General features: G+C 55.8%; 7 protein-coding genes across 8 annotated transcripts; 2 read left to right on the top strand and 5 right to left on the bottom strand.

Annotated features, from left to right (window-relative positions):
- Positions 1–523: 523 nt before the first annotated feature.
- Positions 524–2175, bottom strand: IUM83_12123 (putative calcineurin-like phosphoesterase; the record flags this gene model as incomplete). Its single annotated transcript, XM_067936726.1, has 2 exons — positions 524–1793; positions 1883–2175. The coding sequence occupies 2 exons, from the start codon at positions 2173–2175 to the stop codon at positions 524–526; spliced, it is 1563 nt and encodes a 520-aa protein (XP_067795054.1).
- Positions 2176–3531: 1356 nt separating this feature from the next.
- Positions 3532–5697, top strand: IUM83_12122 (urocanate hydratase; the record flags this gene model as incomplete). The annotated part of the gene is made up of 2 exons (XM_067936725.1): positions 3532–5544; positions 5629–5697. 2 exons carry the CDS (start codon positions 3532–3534, stop codon positions 5695–5697), a joined length of 2082 nt encoding a protein of 693 aa, XP_067795083.1.
- A 416-nt stretch (positions 5698–6113) lies between these two features.
- Positions 6114–7379, bottom strand: IUM83_12121 (dTDP-glucose 4,6-dehydratase; the record flags this gene model as incomplete). The annotated part of the gene is made up of 1 exon (XM_067936724.1): positions 6114–7379. The coding sequence occupies one exon, from the start codon at positions 7377–7379 to the stop codon at positions 6114–6116; it is 1266 nt and encodes a 421-aa protein (XP_067795084.1).
- Positions 7380–8927: 1548 nt separating this feature from the next.
- Positions 8928–10255, bottom strand: IUM83_12120 (uncharacterized protein; the record flags this gene model as incomplete). Its single annotated transcript, XM_067936723.1, has 2 exons — positions 8928–9995; positions 10100–10255. 2 exons carry the CDS (start codon positions 10253–10255, stop codon positions 8928–8930), a joined length of 1224 nt encoding a protein of 407 aa, XP_067795004.1.
- A 1175-nt stretch (positions 10256–11430) lies between these two features.
- IUM83_12119 (putative serine protease family S08A) lies at positions 11431–14937 on the top strand (the record flags this gene model as incomplete). The annotated part of the gene is made up of 7 exons (XM_067936722.1): positions 11431–12013; positions 12099–12983; positions 13229–13288; positions 13363–13588; positions 13660–13911; positions 13985–14679; positions 14900–14937. 7 exons carry the CDS (start codon positions 11431–11433, stop codon positions 14935–14937), a joined length of 2739 nt encoding a protein of 912 aa, XP_067795132.1.
- Positions 14938–15394: 457 nt separating this feature from the next.
- IUM83_12118 (Cercosporin toxin biosynthesis protein) lies at positions 15395–16876 on the bottom strand (the record flags this gene model as incomplete). Its single annotated transcript, XM_067936721.1, has 1 exon — positions 15395–16876. One exon carries the CDS (start codon positions 16874–16876, stop codon positions 15395–15397), a length of 1482 nt encoding a protein of 493 aa, XP_067795138.1.
- Positions 16877–17594: 718 nt separating this feature from the next.
- IUM83_12117 (ABC transporter G family member 36) lies at positions 17595–21689 on the bottom strand (the record flags this gene model as incomplete). Of its 2 annotated transcripts, none has more annotated exons than XM_067936719.1 (1): positions 17595–21689. In XM_067936719.1, the coding sequence occupies one exon, from the start codon at positions 21687–21689 to the stop codon at positions 17595–17597; it is 4095 nt and encodes a 1364-aa protein (XP_067795139.1). The 2 variants fall into 2 exon arrangements, with proteins under 2 accessions (XP_067795139.1, XP_067795140.1); XM_067936720.1 differs by having other exon boundaries at positions 17595–19145.
- Between the last annotated feature and the right edge of the window lie 4213 nt (positions 21690–25902).

Raw genomic sequence — 25902 nt, 5'->3', positions numbered from 1 at the left:
TGAAGATGGGGCGCACGTTGAAGTGGAACCCCCGCCTGATTGTGGATGGATTCCCAAACCGTGGGGCAGGCAACCCCAAGTCCACGTTGGCGAGTGGCTCCGGCTTGAGTGCGCCAGAATTTTCAGTTTGGAAGCATAACGCCACCAGTTGCATGGCTGGCCAGCAACGACTGTTGTAAGTGCATACAGTGTTTAATGGTGGTGGTGGTCGCTGTCGTGGTCGGTTAGCTGGGCATTGCTCTCGCTGAATATTGCAGGCGAAGACTGCCTACAGTCGGCAGAAGGCTCGGTTTCTCCTGCTGGATAGGCGAGCTTCCCCGCGCCGGTCTCACGAGGCCGTGTCCATTTTGGGCACCGCCAGCAAAGCGTTCGAGCGGGCGGGATTGCACTCTCGGAGCGGTCTTACAAGCGAACTACTTTATTGATCGTCATAATATCGGAAGGTCTCAGTTCAGGCGACAGCTGCAGTCCGTGTCCCCTGTGGTCCTTTTTGTAAGTTGGTGGTCAAAATCGGTGTCCACATTCACTCGACGATCGTGATTCGCCCTTCCTGCTCCGGATATGCCAGCAGCCTCTTCTTCATCATGAAGTCGGCTACGACCTCGGGGATCTTCGCGGCCTCGCGCAGGACCTCGCCCTTAAGCCACGAGGAGCAGCCGTCGCCACCACCAGCAACGAACTTGGATGTGGCCACAAGGAGCTCCGCCTCCAAGTCTACTGGTTCGCCGTTGTCGTTCACCATTTTGGTCATCGCGGGCGGGGTGGACTGCATGTCGATGGTCAGCTTCAGCCCAGACACGTGCGGGTGCGAGCCGCTCTGCTGCGGATACTTGTACAGATGCTGGATCAGCGCGTCACGCAGGTCGCTGCCCTTGATCCGCACCAACACAGCAGGCCGTGGGAACGGCATCTCATGCTTGAGGATACCCACCGTCACGTTTGACTTGGCCGGGTACTCCTTGTCTCCCCGGATGAAGCCTCCGTTGATGAAGCCTACGTCAGCAGCCAGCTCGCTACGCAGCGCGTCCGCCACCAAGTTGCCAGCATTGCTCTCTCCTGCTCGCAGAAGTGCAGTCCGAGTCGACAACGTGGTCGCCAACGTAGCCAACACCCGCTCGTTCTGTTCGGGGTCATTTTCACTCGCCATTTCGCGCATGTATTTGAAGAGAATCTGCTGACAGGCCGGCTGCGGTGGCATGCGCGCGTTCGCGATCATACTCCACTGCGGTAACACCGCGAGTCCGCGTTCAGGGTGCTCGGCCGATCGGTATAGTTCAAACTCGAGTTTGGCCAACCAGAATGCATTCTGTCCGGACTTGTGAATAAACGTCTTGCCCTCGTACATCGTGAAGGGCTCGTGGTCGTGGCCACCAAGCATCACGTCGATGCCCGGTACACTCCGGGCGAGCTTCTTGTCCTGTGAAATCGACAAGTGTGTAAGTGCAAGGATGAAATCCGCTCCCTGAGCTTTCAACTCATCCACGCATCGACGCGCAGTAGAAAACACGTCGTCGAACTTGACGGTGGCGCCAGGGAATGACAGCGTCGGCGTCTCCTCGGTGCACACGCCAAAAACTCCGAGCTTCAACCCATCTTTCAGTGTAACGAGCTCCGTATCCACCACGCCATCAAACAGCGCCCCCGTTGCAGCGTTCAACACATTGGACCCGAACCACTTCGCCGTCGAGTCGCGCATGCGCGCCTTGAGTTCGTCCGCGCCAAAGTCGAACTCGTGGTTGCCCAGCACCACGTACTCGATGCCCAAATGGTTCATCAGCTCGATCATGTGCGCGCTATTACAATAACCACAACAAAACAACAATTAGTGCAAGCCAGCACCCACAGCACCAACAATGCATTGCCAAGTTGACAGCCAGCGCACCCTTTGAAGTGCTCGCCCATCTCCGAGCCCGAGAGGAAGTCTCCGTTCAGCGTCACGAGCAGCGTCACGTCCTCGGGCAGCGCGGCCTTCTGGCGCTCCAGCAGCGTGGCGAACTCGGCGATGCCGCCGTGCCCGTGCTCGTTCGGCGTCATGTCGTACACGTCGTTCACCGACAGGATGACGAGCTTGGCGCTCTGGTCGCCCGCCGGCGGCTTGGCGGGCTCCGGGTCAGCCGGAACCTTCGCGTCGGTCGCGGTCGGCGAAGGCGGCAGCAGGTCCGTGGTCTCCGTCATGGCGGCGAGGAAGAAGCTGAGCTGTCTGCAGTGGCCGAATCGGGAGTGATCACTCCAATGAAGAATGAAACAATCCCATGGCGAAAGCTGAAGAAGTGATGGCGCTGCATGATTGGTCGAAAATCGTTTTGGTGGTCGGACGCTTCTGATTGGCGCAGCTGCGGCATGGGTTGATTATGCGCAGCATGGCTACATCGCCGTCGCGCAACCTATTCCCAGCGCGCTATTGCTGGCGATGACTGCTTCGTGTTGGCGCACTGTTGCTGCGGTCCGTATCGATTTTCTCGCGGCTGAATACACGAGCCTCGCGCTGGCATTCCGCCTCGTCCTCGCGGGATCTGGCGCAGTTGCTATTCAAAGCACGTCCTGCCTAACGCAAAATTTAGGGCGCAATTTCACGCTGCGATAACTAACACGCGCTCAAAGGCTATGCGAGGACATTGTAGCGAGTCGATTCTCTTTAGTATGTGCATAGTATATATCCAAGGTGCGGGCGTCGTTACGAAGGAACACTACAAACGACACCTGACTAGCACATCCAGCGTTTATGTGTTTTGCATGAAGTCGCGGGATCTTTCGTCAATATTGCGCCTGAGTTAAACGCATACACATGTAAGGAATGCAAATCTGCCCTACGCTGCGGCGCGGCGGTGGCCATCAAGGACATACCGCGCGACACGAAATATTGTTCGAGAACCACTGTCTGCGAAAGCAGGGCTGTTGCTCTATAGAGCGACAAGACCTATCAATCACAATATACGCGTATACACTCTACCCATTGGACTTTTTGCGTCAGGAGCTGCAAATGCGGAGTACTTGCATCCGCGGCAAAAATCGGTGTTCGGTGTTGCAATGAAGTCGCTTTTGCCCATCTTCCTCTACTTGGACACGAGGCGCGCGTCACCCACTTAACAAATACTTTGTTGTAACAGACATTGCGTATTTTAATTGTTCGTGTCTACTATGTTCTAACATACCAGTCAATGTACTATATCACATTATATCAGTATACGACGGCGTTGTTTTCACACACTCCATTTAACTACATACTGTTTCAGGTTATTGATTAGACGCAGAATTGACCTCTATAAACTAAATAGCTTCATCCACCAATGGTAACAGGTAAACAGGTATTCCAACAACTTAAACAACAAATCTATCTCGCTAACCCTGCTTTCAATCGCTGATAAACAACAGTATCCAAGTATCGCCATACACAGTCGTCAAACGTCAACTTGTCCTTGAGATCGGCTACGCCTCTTGACGTGCAACGCATCGCTGGCCGCCAATGCTGCCGCTGGTCATTCCTCAATCCACCGCGCGCTTCGCAAGCGACCCACTGCACACCTCCGCACCATGGCTTCGACCCCGTCCGTGGACCTGAGCATCCTGCGCGTCGGCATCCCGGCCGAGCTGCCGGCGCACCCGGGCAACCACCCGGACCCGACGGTGCCCAAGGCGCCGCACCGCAACATCGACGGCCTGTCCAAGGACGAGCTGGTGCTGGCCGTGCAGAACGCGCTGCGGTACTTCCCGGAGAAGTTCCACGCCGAGCTGGCGCCCGAGTTCGCGCAGGAGCTCAAGGACGAGGGCCACATCTACATGCACCGCTTCCGCCCCGTGCAGTACGAGATGAAGGCGTACCCGATCGAGCAGTACCCCGCCAAGTGCAAGCAGGCGGCCAGCATCATGCTCATGATCATGAACAACCTGGACCGCCGAGTGGCGCAGTTCCCCAACCACCTCGTCACCTACGGCGGCAACGGCAGCGTCTTCCAGAACTGGGCGCAGTACCTGCTGGCCATGCGCTACCTGTCGGAGCTCACGGAGCAGCAGACGCTCGTCATGTACTCGGGCCACCCCATGGGGCTTTTCCCTAGTCGCCCGGCGGCGCCGCGCATGGTCGTCACCAACGGCTTGATGATCCCCAACTACTCGACGCGCGCGCAGTACGACAAGGCCTACGCCATGGGCAACACGCAGTACGGCCAGATGACCGCCGGCAGCTACTGCTACATTGGCCCGCAGGGCATTGTGCACGGCACGACCATCACGGTGCTCAATGCCTGCCGCAAGTATCTGCAGCGTGAGAACACCCGCGGCACGGTGTATGTGTCCTCCGGTCTGGGTGGCATGAGCGGCGCTCAGCCCAAGGCTGGCGTGATCTCTGGAGTGATCTCCGTGACGGCCGAAATCGACGAGTCCGCGGTGAAGAAGCGCCACGAGCAGGGCTGGGTCGACGAGGTTGTCAGCGACCTGGACGCTTGTGTGGTTCGCATCCGCGAGGCCAAGGCCAAGGGCGAGGTGGTGAGTCTGGCCTACCACGGCAATGTCGTCACGCTCTGGGAGCGTCTGGCTGATGAAGCGGAAGCCACGGGTGAGCTGCTGGTCGAGCTGGGCTCGGACCAAACGTCACTGCACAACCCGTTCAATGGCGGGTACTACCCGGTGCAGCTGAGCTTCGAGGAGTCCCAGCGTGTCATGGCTGAGGACCCCACTCGCTTCCAGGAGCTGGTCCAGGAATCTCTGCGCCGCCACGCGATCGCTGTCAACCGCTTGACTGCGAAAGGAATGCGCTTCTGGGACTACGGCAACTCGTTCCTGCTGGAGGCTCAGCGTGCCGGTGCTGACGTGCTGCGCCCCGGTGTCAAGCCCGAGGAGGCTGCCGTGTCCACCACGGCGTTCAAGTACCCGAGCTACGTGCAGGACATCATGGGCGACATTTTCTCGCTCGGTTTCGGCCCCTTCCGCTGGGTGTGCACGTCCGGCAAGCACGAGGACCTCAAGAAGACGGACGCCATTGCCGCGCGTGTGCTGCGCGAGCTGCTGGCTGAGCCGGAGGTGCCTGAGCGCGTGGCCGCTCAGCTGCGTGACAACCTGCGCTGGATCGAGGCTGCCGAGGAGAACAAGCTCGTCGTCGGATCGGAGGCCCGCATCCTGTATGCCGACCGCGTGGGTCGTGGCACGATCGCCATGGCCTTCAACGCTGCTGTTGCCAGCGGCGAGATTTCGGCGCCCGTGGTTCTCAGCCGTGACCACCACGACGTGAGCGGCACGGACAGCCCGTTCCGTGAGACGTCCAACGTGACAGACGGCTCTGCTTTCTGCGCCGATATGGCGGTGCAGAACGCGCTGGGTGACGCTGCTCGTGGAGCCACTTGGATCGCGCTGCACAACGGTGGTGGTGTTGGCTGGGGTGAGGTCATGAACGGCGGCTTCGGCATGGTGCTGGACGGCTCGGAAGACGCCCGTGAGAAGGCCGCGTGCATGCTGGGCTGGGACGTTAACAACGGTGTGGCTCGTCGTGCTTGGGCCCGCAACGCCAACGCGCGCTTCGCCATCGAGCGCGAGATGAAGGCCGACCCTCTGGTGCGTACATCAAATGGTTGAGATGTGAGACCGTCATAGTGGTGATGATGCTAACTTGTGCCTGTGCTGCTTTGTGCTCTGCAGCTGACTGTGACCCTCGCCAACGAGGCCGACGATGCCAGCGTGCGCGATGCCGTGAGCAAGCTTTTCTGAACGACCAACCCACAAGCAGTAAAGTTTTGGTAGAAGTAGCGTTGAAGGATCGGTTGCCAATAGCAACGTCTTCGTAGCGAGAACCGCGAGCTCCAACCGATCGATATACTAAAGAGAAATACAGTCACCATACCTCGAGTATCTTGCTACAGTTTGGCATCAACGAAGACCAGGTTGACAGGGTTCAAGACAAATGCAGTCACCATTGCGCCACGGTGCCTGAGCACCCTCTTGAGACTTGACGTCTAGCGTAAAACAGCGCGACAGAACCCTGTTTTCACTGTGTTGAGTCAAGCGTACAAGTACAAAGCAAGTTTTGTAATGACGGTGCAGATTCTACTTTATCTGGATGTGTTGTTTCGCTGGGGGCGTTATATGCTACACTCGGCTGCGCTAGATGGGAAACTAGTGTCTTACTACGGCAGATTGATCTTGTACGTCTTCTTAAAGTTGATCGGGTGGGCCTCGAGCGCGTGGTCGATGTTGTTGAAGCGGTGGCCATACCGACAAAACCACTTGACCGTCTTGCGCAGGCCATCGCGCCACAAAACCTTTTCTTTCCAGCCCAAACGCCGGATCTTGGTGGCGTCGATGGTGTATCGGTGGTCATTAAAGGGCCGGTCTTGCACGTGTGTGATCATCTTGGCCTTTTCGGCTCCGACGAGTTGCGGCTTCATCACTTCCAACAGGTCCATCGCCACTTCCTTATTCGAGAGCTCGTTCTCACCACCAATATTGTAGACTTCACCCACTTTTCCCTCGTGTAGGATGAGATCAAACGCCGCCACAACGTCGGAGATGTACAGGTAGTTGCGCGTGTGCATGCCGTCGCCATGGATCGTCACCGGTCGGTCTCGCAGGATTTGGTTGATAAACTTGGGGATGAGCTTCTCGGGGTACTGGTGCGGCCCGTACACGTTGTTGCTCCTCGTGATGATGGTCGGGAGGCCGAAGGAGCGGTGGAAGCTCTTGACCAGGAACTCGGCGCCAGCCTTCGTGGCCGCGTACGGGTTGGTGGGTTCGAGCACATGATCTTCCGTCATCGGAGCCGAGTCGGGTCTCCCTTCTCCGTACACCTCGTCCGTGCTCACGTGGATGAACCTCTTGATCCCGTGCAGCCTCGCGGCTTCCAGCAGCACGTGCGTGCCCAGGATGTTGGTCTTGCTGAACTCGATCGAGTTGCCGAACGAGTTGTCCACGTGCGACTGGGCCGCGAAGTGCATGATGGTGTCGATGCGCTCCGTCTTGAGCACGTAGCCCACCAGGTCCGCGCTCGTGACGCTGCCGTGGATGAACTTGTAGTTCTGCGGCAGCGTGGCCAGGAACTCGTCGCTCACGAACTCGTCCCCGGGCTCGCAGAAGCTGCCGCGCAGGCGCTCGCAGACGTCGTCGTCGTCCTCCTCCTCCTCGCTCTGCTCGCGCTCCACCTCGTCCTCCTCGGTGCTGTCTCCGCGCGTCTGCAGACTCTGCAGCTCGTGCTCGCTGCCGCAGGACGAGATGGCCGAGTGCACGTTGCCCACGCACGAGCAGTAGTCCAGCGAGTCCAGGTTCACGATGTAGTACTGCGGGTAGCGCGTGACCAGGTGGATGACCACGTGCGAGCCGATGAAGCCGGCGCCGCCCGTCACGAGGATGCGCCTGGCGAACTGCGCGTCTGCCGACGGAGAAGAGGAGTCGGCCATGGCTTGCGGGTGTCGCGGTCGATCCGGTAGTGACGGCGGCTGACGTCGGTAGATTCCAGGAGCTCTACTCGAGCGTGTCTATTCGAAATTCGGCGTCATCGCGCAGCCGTGTGTTGAACACTGGCGCGCGCAAGTGTGCTTCAGTAGGTATACACGGGCGAGACAGACTGCGAAATTGTATGCAAGGGAGAGGCGGGTGCGTCTTGCTAAGTTGACAACACGTTTTTGCCAAGCTGAAGTTGCGAGGCCCACGTTGCCATTCACGGCAACTGCGTGCATTGGGCTTGCTGACGTTGCATGGAGCACGAGTGTTGACCTAGCAGCAAGGTGACAGCCATGCGTTGGGCCTGGCAGCCAACCTCACTGCATTAGGCTTCGACGATGGTTTTGTCCTCGTCCGCGGATGTGACGTTTTCCAGCGTTTTTCCAGCTTCGACGTTGTGTATTATGCTCGAGCGAGCTGCACACGCAACGACAGTGGCTGCGTGTGACTTCACCGCGAACAGGATGCCTCGTACCCTTTTGAATTATTCGCAATTACGCTGTGTTGCTCGCTGCCACGACTAAATGCCGCGCCAAGCACGCTTGCATGTATCGGAACTTCCGACTTCCGATACGGGAGCCTACCTTCCCAAACGCGGGGGTGTTGCGGTTTGCTAGGCGATGTGGATTTTCGTCGCCATTTGACACTGCAGTTGGTCCCACCGGATGCGTCGAGCCGATATTTGGTGCCCGCATCGCTACCTCCGCGGTAACCGGAGCACGTCATGCTTACCAGGTTTTCATTCCTGCTACGAAGAAAATGCACCGAGTTTGCTCAGTAGGATATGCAAGGTAGGTTACGAACGGCGCTGATCTGTACAGGAGCGGAAAAAATAATAGAGCAGTTTAACAAATCGACGGGTTCGCGTGCTGGCCCCAGCATCGTTTTCTGGTGGAGGGGAGTCCAGTTGAACCCGTAAAAGTATATGCATCGCGTCAGAGCGCAAGCACGACAGTTAGTTCAAACTAGACCAAGGCTGGTCACTCGCTCACGAACACGAACACGGAAGCCAGCACTAGGCGTTTTGCAATCTCTTGAAGGCAAGCCCTCAAGTTCTCTCCATGCATCTACGAAACTGTCTAGAAACTATCCACGCTCCAGGCCACAAACTCTGGTCGCGCGAGTTGGTTGCGACTCGCAACCAGAAGCTTCTCGAATGTCGTTCAACGGAACAAAGGGCTGCGAACTTGACGGAATATGTGCTCGTAGCACGAGCAGGATCCATTACATTGGCGTATAGTTTGGCTGCAGATGCAGATCCCGCTGTGTCGGCAGCTTGCTTTCGTTCTCGACATCATAAATAATGAGACGCTTCATATCAGCGAGGCTCTTGTGCGCTTACCCACCCGGGAACGCCAGCTTGCTGCGGCTAAACGCTAACCTGGTCAGTGTGGCTTCTCTTGTCGCGTAAAGAGCCTCTATGTCTGTCGTGTGCTTTGAATGTGCGCTACGCATAGTAGGCATCTTGCCGTATACTGTAAGTAGCTGATCAGGTGCTTGGCTTTTCAGCTGTAGCGCGCACCTCGATGTTCTGGAATGTCCCTGGGAGCTTCGTAATCTCCATGGGTCTGTGCTGGAAAGGGAATGTGTCCACGGCCATGGTGAGCTTGGTGCGCTGGGTGTGCCTGATGAAGTCGGTGGTGGCTGTCTCTAGACATGTGGTGGTGGTGCACCTCGGGGGTGCTACCAGACGACCAGGATCCCTGTGAGAGATTCGCTTGGGTGGACGAGTGGAAGCTCGAGTCCACCGTCCGCGGAGAAAACGACGTCATGAGCGTCACATCCCACTTGTTCTGGTTCAAATGATATCGCCGGTGGTGTGCACACCACACGCAGTCGGGTGATGAGCACTCCACAAATTCCACTAGTGACCGTGACGGGACCACCACCATCCGCGTGGGCTCGCGCTGCTCGACACGACGCATGATGTACAGGAACGCTAGGCTCAACAGCAGCCCCGGCACGAAGTACTTGACGACGCAGAAGCCCTCGAAACTCATCGAAGACCACGAATCCCTGAGTCCCGAGAAGAAAACCGGCACGTCCATGACGATCTGAAGCGTCACCGACGCCGTAAGCAGAGCCATCAGCAGCGTCATCTGCACGACCGACTTCTTCTTCATGTCGTCCGCCATAGCCGCCGACAGCAGTCTCTCTCGTAATTGCACCGCCACATAGCACGCCACCACCGCGTCAAAAGCGAGGGTGCAGATGTTGATGATCCGGTAGGTGAGTAGCAACGCGGCGGCGTCGTCCGGGTAGTCGTCGATCTCGCTGGGCGAGCTCAGTCCGTGGGCGATGACGTGGATGCCCATGACCGTCGTCCAGATCAAGTGCACCGAGTGCAGGAACACGAGCGGGTGCATGGCCGTGAGGCGCTTGGAGCGCTGCAGCTCCTGAGCCGTGACCCTGCCCGCCGTCACGGCGCTGGCCCACTGGAAGATCACCGCCGCCGTGCACAGCAGCACCATCGAGTTGGACCACCACAGACACGCGATGCCCACGGCCAGCACGCTGGAGTTGCACATGCCCAGCCAGAACACGAGCCGCAGCACGCACGAGAGCAGCAGCACCTGCAGTGCCACACAACACCCACACAGTTTCAAGTCAGCAAGAAGCAGCAATAGCAACAGCAACAGCAATAGCAGCGCTACGGCTGACGTTGCAGCGCGCGTACGATGTGCAGGAAGATGCGGCGCGGGTGCGAGTTCCAGTAGAGCTGGTGGAAGGTGCGCCAGAGGATGACGCCCGCGAGCACGACCTCCAGCAGCATGGGCGGCAGCAGCGCCCCGCTCGCGCAGCTCAGCGTCGACGTCGGGTCCAGCCACACCATGCGGCTGCTTGAGGCTCCGGCACTTTGGGTTATCCGCGGGGACCTGCTGCTTATCGGTTGGCGCTGCCCTGCCCGTCTGCCGAGCCCGAGCGGTTTTTTGTGAATTCCCCTGCGAAGAGAAGACGGGCACCCAGGCGCCTGCGTTGCCCGGCGACAATGAGAGCAGTGGTGTGGGTCAGTGGGGACTTGTAGGGCGGCCGAGCGGCCGAGTGCGCGGGCGCGCGACTGTCGTGGAATGGAGCCCGCCCGCGACCGCCGAGGGACGGTCGGTCGACCCCTCTGCTGTATTGCGCCTGAGGGTTTTTTCGGGCCGAAAGATTGGATTGTAGATGGCGGTGATTTTGCCGTTTCGAAAAAGGGAGTGCTGCTGCGCCCGACCGAGGGGGATACAGAGATCGAGAGAGTGGGTTGTGCGGGGATTTTGCACTGAGGGGAGTGGCGACGATGAGATTGTAGCGCTAGCGGGGGCGCGAATTGAATTGCCCCCTGGTCTTGTCTTTCCCCCGTTACCGAGGCGAAGGCCTACAGGCGAGTTGTGGCTGCTTTCGGCGCAGTTACCGTACGTACGCTCGGGGCGACAGCCACCGGCCACATTCGAGCGGGGTGGGCTCGATTTGAGCCTGCTTGTGTCACACTCGTACTCCTGCAACAGCCCGCGTTCCAGGCTTTTTGGAGAGGTGGATTCGGAAAAACGCACACAAATGCACAAACCGCCAGCAGGCGGCGAGATGCACCGATGTTTCTCATCGCGACGACGCGACCGCGATCGCTGGCCCAGCGACGCTGGCTGGAGGCGCGGCACCCATCGTCAACACGCCGCCATGAGACAGCAATCGCCGCAGCGCAGAGCTGCTTTTTTGAGATCGCTGCAAAGCCCAAGATAATAGAGTCTCCGCAAAAAAGGTCTCCGCAAAAAAAGATCTACTCGCAGGTTCGAAGTTCCAATACAGATGCGTTTCCAACGGTATATTCATTCTCTAAGGCTCTAAAAACGTGGATTTGACTAGTTTTTGTCAAAATTGGACGAATGATAGACCGATGCGGTTTCCGAGGGATTCGGAAGATATAGGTCAACACAAAATCCGCAATCCGCCTCCAGAAAATAGTCCGCCCAAATAACGTGCGCCACACCACAAACAACTTCAACCGCCATTCTGACTTCCGCACTCCTGACGATGAGCCGGATCCATCTCGCGCTCTTCCTGGCCTCACTCTCTCTCGCGCTGGGCCTCATCCGCGGCCTCAACGACCGCGTGCTGCTCGTGCACCTGCACCCGCCACTCGACGCTCGCTCGCTCGCCCTCTCCCCGGCGCTGGGGGCCTCGCAGCGGCGCCGACTCGTGTTCCAGAGCTTCTCCAGAGCCGTCGACGGCGCGCAGCGCAGCGTCGCGAGCTTCATCGAGGCCCAGAGCGTGGGCGACGCAGTCGTCTCCCGCCTCTGGCTGCAGAACACGCTGGTAGTTCGGTACAACGATAACAATACAGACTTAAAGACCTTCTTCTTCTCAGATAAAGGGCTGCGTGGCCTCCCGGGGGTGCTACAAGTGGAGGAGGACGCTCCAGTGCTGAGGCTCATTGGGGCGCAGCGAGAAGAAGATTTCGGAGAGCAACGGGGAGGAGAAGAGCCCCAGAGCAATGTGAAACTACTGCACGCCCCCCAGCTTTGGGCTCTAGGAGCGAAAGGGAAGGGCGTGGTGGTGGCTAGCATCGACTCCGGGGTGAGATACACCCACGAGGCACTGAGAGATACGTTCAGAGGTAGAGTAGCATTATTATATTGTTGTGAGGTGAGGTGGGGTGGCTGACGGTCTTGTGTTGTTGGTGATGATTGATATATCGCCAGGGACGAAGCAGGACGGGACGGTGGACTTCGACTACTCCTTCTGGTTCACGCCCGGGACGGACATGTCCAAGGAGACGCCGGACACGGCCGACGAGGTGGGTCATGGGACCCATACCATGGGGACGGCTGTGGGAGGGAAGGGGGTCGGCGTAGCGCCCGAGGCGACGTGGATCACTGCGCGAGCGTTCGATATATGGGGCGCGGCGAACAAGAGCGACTTCCTGTTGGCTGCACAGTGGGTCTTGTGCCCCACCAAAATGGACGGCACGGGCGCGGACTGCTCTCTTGGTGCGGATGTGGTGACGAATTCGTTTGGGGTGGACCGCTCGACACCTGCATATCCGCAGTGGACGTGGCTGAGCAAGGTGATTGACACCTGGCGCGCGGCTGGCGTCTACCCAGTGTTTGCGAGTGGGAACACCAATGGATTCCTGTGTGGAAGCGTGTACTACCCCGGCAGCCATGAGGATACGATCGCCGTTGGCGCGCTGATTGGAGGAAGCTCGCTCTGGGGTGCAAGTGGGAAGGGGCCGAGTTTGGAAGAGGATTTTGGCGAAAGTGTGACGGCCACAAGCGGCAAGTATGTCATCAAACCTGACTTTGTTGCCCCCGGAGTCGGAATTCGGTCAGCCATGAGCGTCAAGGACGGTGCGTACACGCGGCTCACTGGTACCTCAATGGCGACGCCACACGTGGCTGGCGCTATCGCGTTGCTGCTCAGTTTGTATAATTCCTCGGAAGAAAGCTCTCTGGTGAAGCCGCCAGAGTACGAGAAGGTTTTACAGAGTCTCACCGAGACGACGACGCGCAAGTTACACAAGCCTTTCCTCGTCCCTAGTGAATGCGGCAACACCACATACCAGGAGTACCCGAACAACATCTATGGTTGGGGGTTAGCGAACGTTTGCTTGGCGGCGAAACATCTCGGATTTTCCTGCGTTGACTCCACTTTTGCCGGTCAATCGTTCCAAGAAGCAGGACAGCCCATTGCCCTCGCTGAATTTGTAGCGACCGAATGATGAATGCACGACGCTAAAATCATGGACAGGCGTGCCCAACCAGCTAGCATGGGCAGAGATTTCAGACGATCAACCTTTCTCATGATAATGAGCTTGATCGTTGTTCAACAGTATTGCTTTGCGATGCAATTCCAAGCGAAGAAAAAAAACGTTTAAACTACCAGGCAATCGGTACGCCACATCACGGTTAAGTATTGCTGTCGGCAGTTTATCCTGCAGTTTACCGAGGCGTTCATTTCATACAGTATGTAGAGAGACGTTTGGTGCCGATTGGGCAAATCCATTTGTGTATCTTCCCCCACTGCAGCTTACAGTGCAGGCGCTGAAGGCACCACATCCTGTGGATTCCCAACTCGACGTCACCATGGGCGAGGACTGGGCATACATGGAGTCGCTGCGGCCTCCCGTCTACATCTGTTTGCGTCGCAAGGTCGATAGAGCAGGTTATGAGCCCATGCCGCTGGACGGAAGGTACGTCCTTCCCCAGTTCAGGCTCAGAGGTAGACCCCTTGTCTAAGTTTCACGTAATCCGTTGGCTGCAGGGTGGACAAAGAGGACTGGGCCCATGTGCCGTGGTCCGACGCCTTCGTGGACATCGAAGGGTCTCAGCGCAAACCTAAGGAGCACCCGTTTACCAGGTTCAAGATGATGTACGATGATGACACGCTGTACGTCGGCGCGGAGCTCATCGAGCCCAAGATCTGGGGGACCATCACCGAGAAGAACAGCACCATGTACCACGAGAACGACTTTGAGGTGTTTTTCAACCCGGACGGCAGTCGACACCACTACTAGTGAGTCAAAACTTCCGGTTTTTACTTTAAACGGTTGCTTTGGTAACTGACTGACTATGTGGTTTTGATGTAGTGAGTTGGAGGTGAACTGCTTGAACACCATTTGGGAACTCCTGCTCCATCGGCCATACAAAGATGGCTACAGTATCGAGAACCCGTTCAACCTGGTATCTCTGCGCTCCGCTGTGTTCGTGGACGGCCTGACCAATTCGCCCGAGACTGAGAGTGTGCGCTGGTGCATCGAGATGAGTTGGTCTCTTGCGGAGCTGCAGCAGTTCGACAAGCTGCGCTCTCGTGGCAAAGTGGGGGAACCTCCGAGCGCGACTGGATTGCCATCAGGGAGAGCGACTCCCCGACCTCCTTCGTCTTCCGGGCAAACGTCTAGACCAGCCGTGACTTCTACCAGCACTGTGGCAGGCGACGTGTGGCGGGTCAATTTCTCTCGTGTGCAGTATGAGCTCGAAACGGTGGTGAACGTTGATACACAGCAGCTGCAGTACCAGAAAGTGCCTGACAAGCGCGAGGACAACATCGTGTGGGCGCCGACGGGGGTAATTGATATCCACCGTCCTGAGAGGTGGGGGTTCGTCTTCTTCAGCAGCGAGAATGAGTTACCTGGTGGTGAAATGGAGCTGTCGAGCGCTATGACTGGGTTTCTGGAGGAGCGCATGGCTATTGAACGTATTCTGGATGCAGTTTACTACCGTCAGCGTGCATTCCATGCCTTCCACGGCGGATTTGCGTCGACAATGGAGATGCTCTACACTGGTTTGTCACCCCCAAATTCCCCAATCCCATCTTCGTTGGAGCCTCGGGATACAGAACTGAAGGTGTGGACGGAGGCGTTCCCACTATGTGAACTTCTTCGGCGGTATGAACTTGACTTTCCTATGCTGTCTGCTAAAAGTGATCTTGCTTCCAACGACCCTCCGGCTGAACTAGACGAACTTGTTGCTAATAACGAGGCCCGGACTACGTCTGATGGCAGCCACAGAAAAACTAGCCGGCACTACGCCCCCGCGCTAGACCAGCATGATGAGGATTTCGAAGCAGTCTTGAATGTACTGAGTGGTGACGATCGTGCGAATGAGACTGGCCCACCGCTTGTGACGAAAATTAGCGCGCAACCTCCCAGTCCTCAGTCGCAGGAGATCCAGAGTCTCGAAACGCGTGGCCTTTACTCGAACTTCAGGGTGACAGTCCGGAGCGCGACGCAAGAATGGCACATGACACAAGATGGCCGCCTCTGGCAAACGGCGTAAATTCTTGGCTCGCGATTTGATTTGACGTGCTATCTAAAATGAAAGCATCATTCAATCCCAGAAGTATTTGCTGGTCGAGTTGGCCCACTAGTGACCTTGCCAGTAACAGTGGACAACGATGGACAGCATTGAGTGCTAATATACATACAAACGTGATTCAAGTAACAAGGAATATTCAAGAAAATATCCAGTCTGTTTGGCCAATGCGCTTCTCCCCTGGATCAGTACACAACTGCTCGCATGTCCTCGACTCCCGGAAGGTCATACATCATTTTCCCAGCGTCCATGCTGATGGAGATGCCCTCGGAGCCGTACTGACGCATATTGTGTTCGTACTGCGCTATGGCATCCACTCCTACACCCATTTCACGGAAGTATTTCACCAGCATTTGGGCATCGTGGAGAGCTGTGTTGCAACCGATTCCTGCGGGGGCCATCGTGTGCACTGCATCTCCAATGAGTGTGACCGTAGACGGCTGCCAGTGCCGGATTTCCGGGGACATGGTCGAAATGCGCAGGAACGAGCTCCACTCGGGCGACTGATGCTCGAAGATTGCACGAATCTCTGGGCACCAGTTGCGCGTCATGTCATTCGACAAGTTGGCGACTTGCGTTGGTTTCATGGCGAAGAGATCTTGAACCGTGGTTTCCTCGTTCCGGTGGAAGTGCTGCGCGCGAGCAATGAGGACCCAACAAATGTAGTTCTGGAGATCTGGCACGTCGGTGCTTGACATTGCTGCGAATTCTTTCAGGTCGGCCTGCACATTGCAGCGTGGTTCCATGACAAGACTCATCGGTGGCTCCTTACTGATGACCATGGTGGTTTTGTCAGTCTCGAAGAAGTTTTCAATATTGGGCGTCAACTTCGTCTTGCCGTAGATCGCGCCGCTGTCGGTGTCGAGCAGCGTGGCGGCGCGTGGCACATACTGCCGGCGCACACGCGATGTCGTACCGTCGGCGCCTACAAGCACGCTGCCCTCTACGGTCATGCCATTCTCGAAGGTAACCTCTACACGCCCGTTGGGTTGTACATGAAAGCTCTTGAAAGCCATGCCGTACTTAATTTCATGCTCGTTTAGGTCGGTGAGCATCAGGGAGCGCAGCATGGCTCGATCGGCGCTGAAGACGTTCTTGGTGATGTTGGATTTGTGCGAGAATTGCGCGTTTGGCGGAGCGGTGGCACCGGTTTCGGCGTCCAGGTACTTGAATCCGGGCTGGAAATGGCCTGTTGCTCGAAGGAACACCTCGAAGTTTTCGGATGAGAGGTTGGTCTTTAGCGCTTGGTACCCGTCGCTGTTGATGCGCAAGCGGTAGCCTTGAGTACGATAGTTGGGAGACGGATCGCGCTCGAACACAGTGAAGGGGATCCCATTTTTCTTGAGACCTTGAGCGAGGCAGAGTCCGCCTATCCCCCCACCGACGATCAAGACGTGGGTGTGGTAGTCCATGCGGTAAGATGGCGTATACTGCGGATTGCCACAGCCTGACGAGCCCAGCGAAAAGCTGCTGCTGCGCCCACTTTTGTTGAGGCTACTGCGATTATGTGGGCGCGCAGCAGTCTCCGGTTCCACATAGCCAAAACGCGACTTGATCCAGCGGATCATCTTGCGGCGCTTGGATTCATCGTATTCGTTGGCGTCTCGTGTTTGGCGCTGGTCGTAGTGAGTTGCTCGAGTGTGTTGATGGTGGCGGTTGCGGCCCATGGTTGGTGGTTGTCGGGGTTGGTCTCGGGCTTACACTTGGGAATTGTGCGGACAAGGTATTTTGAACAATGACGACCTGAAAAGTTGGCAAAACGAGAAGTGGTGAGGCCGCAATTGTACCGAAGATGCTCGCGCTGGATAGTGTTCCGATGCATGCGGTGCGGGAGCAGCGCCACGCAGCGCTGGGAGCAGTACGTCAGCGATTGCAATGCCGCAGGAAGACTCGAGCAGCCGGGAATATGGAAATGGAGCTCTAGCGAGTGAACTGGCACAAGAGCAGCCATCCCCGAGCGTGACTAAGCCCTGGAAAGCGGAAGATAGAGCCAGCAATCATCGTTGCAGCGGGTTTGAATGTTTCAATTTCGATGCCAGAATGTCAAACGCCAAGCGCCACTTCGTACTATGGTAATTCGCGGAATGCGCTGCCATTGGTCGGATTGTTGAAGTTGTTGCACAAGTCACACATAAGTGCGTCGAGGGTCCCTTGCTACAGGAGTCCAGCGAAACGACTCTTTCAGCAACGTCAAGTGCGCTGTGGTCTGGCCCCCACGACAAACTCGTGCTCCTTAACGTACGACGTCGATAGCAAATCCTGGACCAGTACCAAGAAGCACTTATGAACTCAAGAGTAGGATCTTTCAGGAGCTCTCGCAGTGTATTTGAATGAAGCACTTTAAGGTCCTCGTGCGTCTCCTTCCTCTACAGTAGAGCTGCAGTCTTACCGCTTGGTGTGGTTGACGAAGCGCAGCGCTAGAAGCGTCAGAAGACGCAGGAAAACGATCCACGCGACGACATACCAGCAGTTCGACCAGATCTCACTGTGCTTGATCCAGAACAAGCTCTCCATGTACTCAGCCACCGTGGTGCCGTCCGCCAGTGTTGGTGGTGTGCCAGTCATCTGTTGACAGCCTGGACCGTGTCCGTCGCCGTCACAAGCTTCGAAGACGATCGCCGTCAAACTGGCGAACGTGTACTTGTTGGGCATAGCGTGATACAACCACACGTAGCCTCGAGGGAGCGACGCCGCCGGAGGGTTCATGCCGGTGAACAGGATGAGGATTGTGTTGATGAGCAAGCCGAAGACAGACGCCACAACCATGCTTGGCAGCAGGAAGATCAGAAGTTGTCCGAGGTACGCTTGCAACAGCACGAGTATCGCCAGGCAAAACCAAAAGGTGAAGAAGTTGCCTACACCTGTGAACCCCACCATCGGGTAGAAGATGATCAGAAAAATGAGTGTTGCGATGAAGCAGTACGGGATTTCAACGATGGTGGTGCCCATGAAGTACCAGAACGCATTGTACGTCTGACTAGCACGCTCACGATAGAAGACCACTCGCTCTTGGTACGTGACGGGAAGTACTCCGCTCAGCGTGACGAAAGTAATGTAGGACGCCGCCATGAAGATCATGCCCATGCCCGAGTTAATCCCTTGGTACGAACTGTAGTCCGCGCCAACATAGGTAATCCCGAAAAGCAACCCTAGGATCACGGAGATGACGTTGCGAGTCAAATTGTAGGACGCCGTTCGCCAATACAAGTCAAAGGACCGCTTGATCAAGAACTTTGCCTGCGTCATGTTGCTGGCAGCGCGTTTTCGGCCAAACGTTAGCTCAGGCAATGCAGGTGACGGCCGCGTGACTCCTTCAGAATCCAGGTTAGCCTGCATCTGCCGGCACTTTTCGCTATCCTTAAAAACAGCAGCAAAGTCCGCCGTGTTGATATTCGCATGACCAACTCCCGCACCAATCACCTCTAGCATCCAAGTTGCGGGATTGTAGCCCGGCTCCAGTTTGGTCACGCCGTCAATTGCCTCGAAGTAGTTCACCAGCTCAGAGGCCTTTGTTCCTACGTCGCCAAAGTACACCATCTCACCTCCACGCTTTAGAAGCAGCAAACTGTCAAAGAGCTGGAACACCACAGTCGACGGTTGATGAATTGTGCACACAATGGTGCGCCCAGTGTTGGCCACTTTTCGCACTCCGTCCATGATGAGCTTTGCGGATCGAGCGTCGAGTCCACTGGTAGGCTCATCCAGAAACAAAACGCTCGGTTGTGCTGCGAGCTCCACCCCAATCGTTAACCGCTTCATCTGCTCCATGGAGCTGCCCCGAATGATCTGGTCGGCGATGGGGTTCAAGTCCAGGAGATCCAGACACTCGTTCACCGAGTCATACTTCTGGCTTTCGGGGATGTCGGCGTCCTGGCGAAGGAATGCACTGAATGTCAAAGCCTCCCTGAAGGTAGCTGTGTCGGAGTGGATATCCATCTGCTCGCAATAGCCCGTGGACCGGCGGATAGCAAGCTCCGTGGCAGCGTGGCCGTTGAGCATAATTTCTCCACGAATCTTTCCTCCCGTCTTGCGTCCAGCGATCACGTCCATGAGTGTGGTTTTACCTGCACCCGAGGACCCCATTAACGCAGTCATGGTACCAGGCAACGCAAAGCCGCTAACACCCTTTAGCAAGTCGATGTCCTCCTTTGAGTTTGCGGGGTCCGGGACCGAATACCACAAGTTCTGGAACGCAAGGGTAACAGGAACGAAGGTTTTCGAGGGAGGAATTTCAACCACCGCATCAACTCGATCGTCGCCGCCAGCACTCTTCGGAGTCTTCATCAGTTCATATTCGTCTTCCGCAGAGGGCTCGTCAGTGTGGTTCCCACTTGAAGTTGTACTGGTCGGGCTTTCGTAGCGTACGTACTCCAGCACCAAGCACGACAGCAGCGTTAGGGTCACGTAGACGCCGGCCAAAAACACCAAGCCGAACCAGAGCCAGTTTTTCTCTGTTGGCACGCCGTACACGCTGAGTAAATACTCTCCGGCCTGCATGCCGTAGCGGGAGCAATAGTCGACGCCTTTGTACACGCACGTGAGAAATCGGGGATCGTTGTACTGATTCACTGCGAGAGCTCGGACGCCCCAGCCTTGAGGGCTTAGCCAATAGACCCAGATCATGTAGTCCGGAATGGTGTCCTTGGTAACCACATATCCTGAAAACGTGACGAAGAACAGTTGCATCAGTTGCGTTACTGGAAAAGCAATGTTTGCGTTTGGCGACGCACACGCGATGAAAAAGTACAAAGACGCAGCTACCATGCTTACGAAGAACAGGACAAGTTCAAACAGGAAGTAGTTTCCGACACTTGGAACGAACCCGCACATCCAATACATGAAAGATCCAAAGATCAGAGACTCCATGAGACCAATTGGGGCAATACTTATCAACCGCGCGATCACATAAGACGAGACACGGAAGAAGTTCGCCCCGCGTTGCTTGTAGAGAATGTCTCGCATGGCCATCGCCGCAGGAATAAGAGCCATGTGACTTGTAGTCACAAAGTTGATCGTGACGAACCCGATGCCCATCACGAGTTGCGAATTCACGTCGTCGAACTGATAGAACGTACTCCCCTGCAAGAGTCCAAGTAGAACTGCCATCAGGAAGCGGCTTTTCACGGCTGCAATGTCCCGCATCGTCACTGTCATTTCTCGCTTGATGAGCGTCCATGTTCCACCCCAAAAATTTTGGTGGAATTCCGGAAGAGAGGCAACGTGGAGTGTGTTGTCGCGAGCGAGATCTGGGCTCGTTGGTGCTTGCAAGCTCTCCATCAAGTGATGGTGGATAGTCGACTGCTCAAATGCTTGGCGAAATTGCTCCGCGGTGGCTGGGGCAGGGCCAGTCTCGTACTGGTGCTGCTTGTTGGTGCCAAGGTCCATCAAAAAGTCAGCAACGTCGCGATGAGGTGGACACTTGAAGCCTAGGCTTTCAAAGTAGTCCAAAGCCCGGCCTCGCGGTCCATGGTACATCACGTAGCCATCGTTCAGTAAGATGACATCGTCAAACAAGGCAAATACCCCTGGAGACGGCTGCAGCAACGAAATCACCACGGACTTACGAAACGTTTTCACAGAGCTTCGAATCGTCGAGACAATGTCGAGAGTGGCAGCGCTGTCTAAACCCGTGCTGATTTCATCCATCATCACCACGTAGTTCTTGCCGAAAGCCATCTCGCCCGTCGTTACGCGCTTTCGCTCGCCACCGGATACACCACGCAGCATTGCGTCGCCCACCACAGTGTTTTGACAGTTTTCAAGACCAAGTTGGCGAACGATCACGTCTGGGTAATGTTTGCGCAAGGCCCGAGCTGCTGTGACGGCAGCTCGGTTCTCCCCGTCAGATCCTAGCACCAGCTGCTGTTCCTCTCGCTTGGACAATTCGCCACCGCTGCACGCGTGTGCAAAGTCCAAAGTCTCCTTCACAGTGAGACTCGGCAGGTGCTTGTCTTGTTGAGGCACGTACGCAGCGAACTGGGGGACTCGTTTGCGCACTTTCTCCTGTGGGATGCCGTTGTATGTCACCTCGCCTTCCACATGGACACTTCCAGACGCAGACAATTTACCACTCAACAGCTTCATCAACGTCGACTTGCCGGACCCGGGTTGACCAAGCACCAGTGTCATGGTGCCCGGCTTCAATTCACCGCTCACAGAGTGCAGGATCTGCTTCTCCACCACTCTTTTCTTCGCGAACATCTTCAAAATCCCCGTCTTAACCACGTTTGGCAGTGTCGGGAGCTCGGACTTGACTTGAGTGCCATCGTGCAGAACAGCACTCACAGACACTGACACGTTCTCAAAGCGCACCTGCACTTTCGGTAGTTGCTTACCAAGAGATCGTTCCAACCGGTTCGCCACATGGTCATGCAGAGCATGTGAGCCGGCCGCCATGAGGCCTGTCCCACTCTCGTAGCCGATTTCCTTCGCGTCTGCAACGTCATAATTCGTGTCAATGGAACTGGACGCGGGAGCCATGGGGAGCACGAGCGAAAAGAAGACCGTCAGCTGGACTGTTCACCGAGAGAGCAAAACGAAAAATGGATCAAGCAGCGGGTTAGTTGGTAGACAAAAGTGAATGCAGGAGGTGTTCGTGGCGTACAATGAATTTCAATCATGTTGTTTATCGTTTAAAGCTCGGCGCACAATCGGATGCGATTGTGCGCCATACTCGAAGTACTACTATACATACGTGGTAGCGAACGAGTGAAGGTCTCATTCCGGCATGAAATCGCATTTTAACAGGCGATCCAGTTAAGAAGAGGGAAAAAAGGGCCCAAAATGGGGAAAATCGTCGAGCCAAGTAATTGCGGTCTTCATTTTCAGGTCGTGAAACTAGCATCATCAGATAGATCGATATTTCAAACCTATAAATATGCTGTCTTTATTCACTTGAACGCAGCTCACATCTTAGCATGAGCGCTCGAAAACAGCGCCTCCGCCTGATTGCCCTTGGTGTGAATGCGATGCATGTCTAAATTCGGAGCACCGCCTTCGGTCCTTGCACTCGGTTTCTGTGGCTCAGGCCACCAGAGTCTTCTCGTCCCCCCTCCAGTTGGAATTCTGCGCCACTGAGAAATCCCCTCTCCAACGCATCCCGTCTGTACCATTATCAAATGTCTCATACCTCCAAATCCCTACAAATGCTTCAAACAGCGCTAGTATCGGCATGCTGCTTGCATACCTTGCCATGACACAACCAGTGCAGCTACGAGAGCCGGGCTTGATTCATTCGTCATTAGAAATTCTAGTTATGTTCCGACTAAAATTTCATTGAAATAGGACAATTTCCGCATTGAATTTTTTTTTAGTTTCCCCCAAAAAAGTCCCCCTCTTAGCTGGATCGCCTGTTAAATGCTAAATCGATAGACTCCCCAAGCACGCGTCAGGTCGGGTCGACTCTCGACCTAAGTACCTCGCTGCGAGCTTGTCTTCTGTGAACTAAGGTACTTGCTTGCTTCCATTACATCCATATTACTAGTATCTGAGAGCAAGTGCACCTTTTCTGATGCTACTATTTTTGCGTTACAATAGCATATGTAACCGGGGATGCCCTCACGATCGATCAAATGAAAGCGACACCACCAGGCATCCCCAAAAATAGATATCCCTACAAATAAATTTGTATTTAGTGTTACAATACTTTATTTTGGTGCCAATTCAGGTTAAAATCCGTAATTTATGTTGCACCACTTTATTTTAAGGTTACCTATTTTGCAGAGCATCGCCCCACCGTTCAAAGTACCAGCGTTTTTGGAGCCACACATCGAGCTCCGGCAGCTCACTCAGAACCACAGGCCTCACTTCCAAACACAAACTCAAACTACCACTCCCTACTGCACGCATCCCGACGCCACCATGGCTGACAACCTACTCGCTGCCACTCCGCCTCACCCGACCTTCACGCCCAGGCAAATAGCAAGCTTTTACTTCAAGCCCTGCGTAGACGTAGACGGAGAGGCTACGGGGTACTACTCCTGCAAGTCATGTGGGAAATCCCGCAAGCATACGCCACGGACGGGCTACACCAACCTGGTGTCGCACGTCCGAACCGACCATCATAACTACGAGAGTGACATGCGCGACGCTAGCGTGGCAGCTAGCGGAACGCTGCTAACATGGGTAAGCCAGAAAGCGGCTAACCGCTACGCTTGGTTGCGTTGGGTTGTCATGGGCAACTTGCCGCTTTCCTTTTGTGATTCAAAAGAAACGCGACAGTAAGTGACGCTGGGTCTATTTTAGAAATTGATACGTATCTTGTAACGGGGTTACACGTACAAGTGGCTGCAAGCCACTTGTAAATTTAACAGATAGGTTATCTGTTAAACGTTTTGGATACTTCCTCACATTGGTGTAAGACACACCGATGGATACATTGAAGTGGACCACCACAGTGAGTGGTCCACACATACCCAAAAGATCCTATTGGTAGAAAGCAGCATCTTTCTACCAATCAGAGACATGCATATTAGCGGGGCCCTGACAGCCAGCCGCTGCCAACCCTTTCATAGATGATAAACAGTTTTTAGCAGATTTTAGAGGAAGATCAATTTACAAACAATACAGTTCTCATTTTACCTTAAACTAGCTACTTGGAGTCTTGTCTAAAGTTAACTTATATTTGTGTACTCAAATATAATTAACCTAAGTAATTACTAAGTACTTACGCTTCCTCATACACGTTGCGCAACGTGTAAGCTAAAGTAGTGAGTCAAGTTAGACCCACTACACCTGGTAGCACTTTGTAGTCCGTCCTGCTTGACGTTCGTACGCGGTGTACGAACGCGGAGCCGAGAACCACATGAGCACGGAGGTGCCCATGGAGAGCTCCAACACGCCTGCAACGCATGTTGCACGCGCTGACTGCCCCCACCTGTCTGACCCAGAGTGGGAGGCCCTCCAACGACTGTCAACAGTCATTGGAGAAGCGGCGATAGCTACAATGCTGCGTACGCTATCGCCGACGGAGCAACATGGTGTTGCTCTGGGATTCATCATGAAGGAGCAGCGTGACGCTGCTTCCTCAGTGACGGCGTCGTCAGGGACGACACCGCGTGCTCAACCATTAAAGTTGAGCGTAAGCAATTACGTGGGAAGAGAGGGCGAGCCTCTCCTCCGGTGGCTTGTCGAACTCGACACAGCCATAGCGGCTCGACGCATCGTCGACCCGCTGTCGAAGGTCGCGTTCGCCATGTCCTGCCTTGGCGGACGCGCAAGGAGTTGGGCGTATGGACGCCGACTCTCCGATCCTACGTGCTTCAGCACGTACGAAGTATTCAAGGAGGAGCTCAAACAAGCGTTTGAGCCCCCGCAAAACGAATTCCGGTCGAGGGCGGAGTTCCTCGACCTTCAACAGGGTAAGCATGATGGCCATGCTTACGCGCAGCGCGCACGATACTTGGTATCAAATATCGTGACTAACCCGATTGACGAGGCGACCAAGGTCGTCACGTTCATGAAAGGACTTAGAGATGGGCCTGTGAAGACCTATCTCTTCCGAGAGTACCCGAGTACTCTCGAAGCTGCGATCACTCTTGCCATGCAAGAGGAGTTTAGCCTGCGGCAGGCTAAACTGCATGTGAACGTGCCGAGGCCGCAACCACGCCCGGTAGCGAGGACGGGAGGTCCGGAACCAATGGACCTCTCGAGCGCAACAACTGCTGGTTACCAGCAGCAGGGAGGTAACGTGCGATGCTTCCGTTGCGGAAGGATCGGTCACTTTGCACGGGAGTGCACAGCTCCCATGCCCCTGGAGGTGGCCGTCGTGGCGATGCTAGGCATCGCCGCGGACCAACAAAAACGCGAACATCCAGTAGGCGCGGGGCGCCCTACTGGTAATGCAGTCGCGCGTGCCGACATCGGGCACGCGACACTAAGGACTGCAGCCCCCAGTGAGACCAGCTCTCACTGCAAGAAACAAGATGACAGGCCGAACCTAGTCATCTTGAAGGTTTACTCGAAGAGAGCGAGTGACTCTCTTCGAGCTTTGGTAGACTCAGGCGCGTCGAACAACTTTGTTCGACTACGAAGCCTGTCGAGACTTGACTTCGAGGAGGTAGAGACACCTCGAAGTCTTCTGGAGGTACGACTGGCAACAGGTGCCATCGTGAAGACCGAGAAGCGCGTCGTGAACGTGCGCTTCTCGTACAAACAACGAGTGTTTGTCGAACACTTTATCATCCTAGACCTGGACGATAAGTTCGACGTGGTAATGGGCATGCCGTGGCTTGCACGGCATGATCCGGTGATAGACTGGAAGAAGCGCACGCTCGTGCGCTTCGGACGCGACAGCGGAACAGAGAGCGATGGCCCTGTTACCGCAGCGCGCGCACCAGCAGGTGCGCGCGGCTCACCAGTCGAGACAGCGCTTCATGCTGCTGTCCCGGAGTGGCCAGGAAGTGCGCGAGGGCGCGCACAAGTGAGACCCACGTCGGCAATGCTGCCGACGTCGGAAGAAAAAGATGTGTTGGTTCCGGGAACCAACACCCACGTTCAAGCGTGTAAGGGACAGTCCCTGACCCGAAGCGGTCAGGTCGACAACGACGCGTCGGCTCCGGGAGCCGACGCACCCTCGGTCATGAGGGGCTCCGCCAATGATTGGCGTCGAGGTGACGAAGGCGTGTCAACTCCGGGAGTTGACGCTGCAAACAGTGCGGGCGGTTGCAAACGTACCGCACTGACGCAATTGCAT

This window comes from Phytophthora cinnamomi (assembly GCF_018691715.1).
Source record: "Phytophthora cinnamomi strain GKB4 chromosome Unknown Contig22, whole genome shotgun sequence".
NCBI classification, from domain to species: domain Eukaryota; phylum Oomycota; class Peronosporomycetes; order Peronosporales; family Peronosporaceae; genus Phytophthora; species Phytophthora cinnamomi.
The sequence above is the reverse complement of the archived record's forward strand: the minus strand, read 5'-3'. Positions and strand labels throughout refer to the sequence as shown.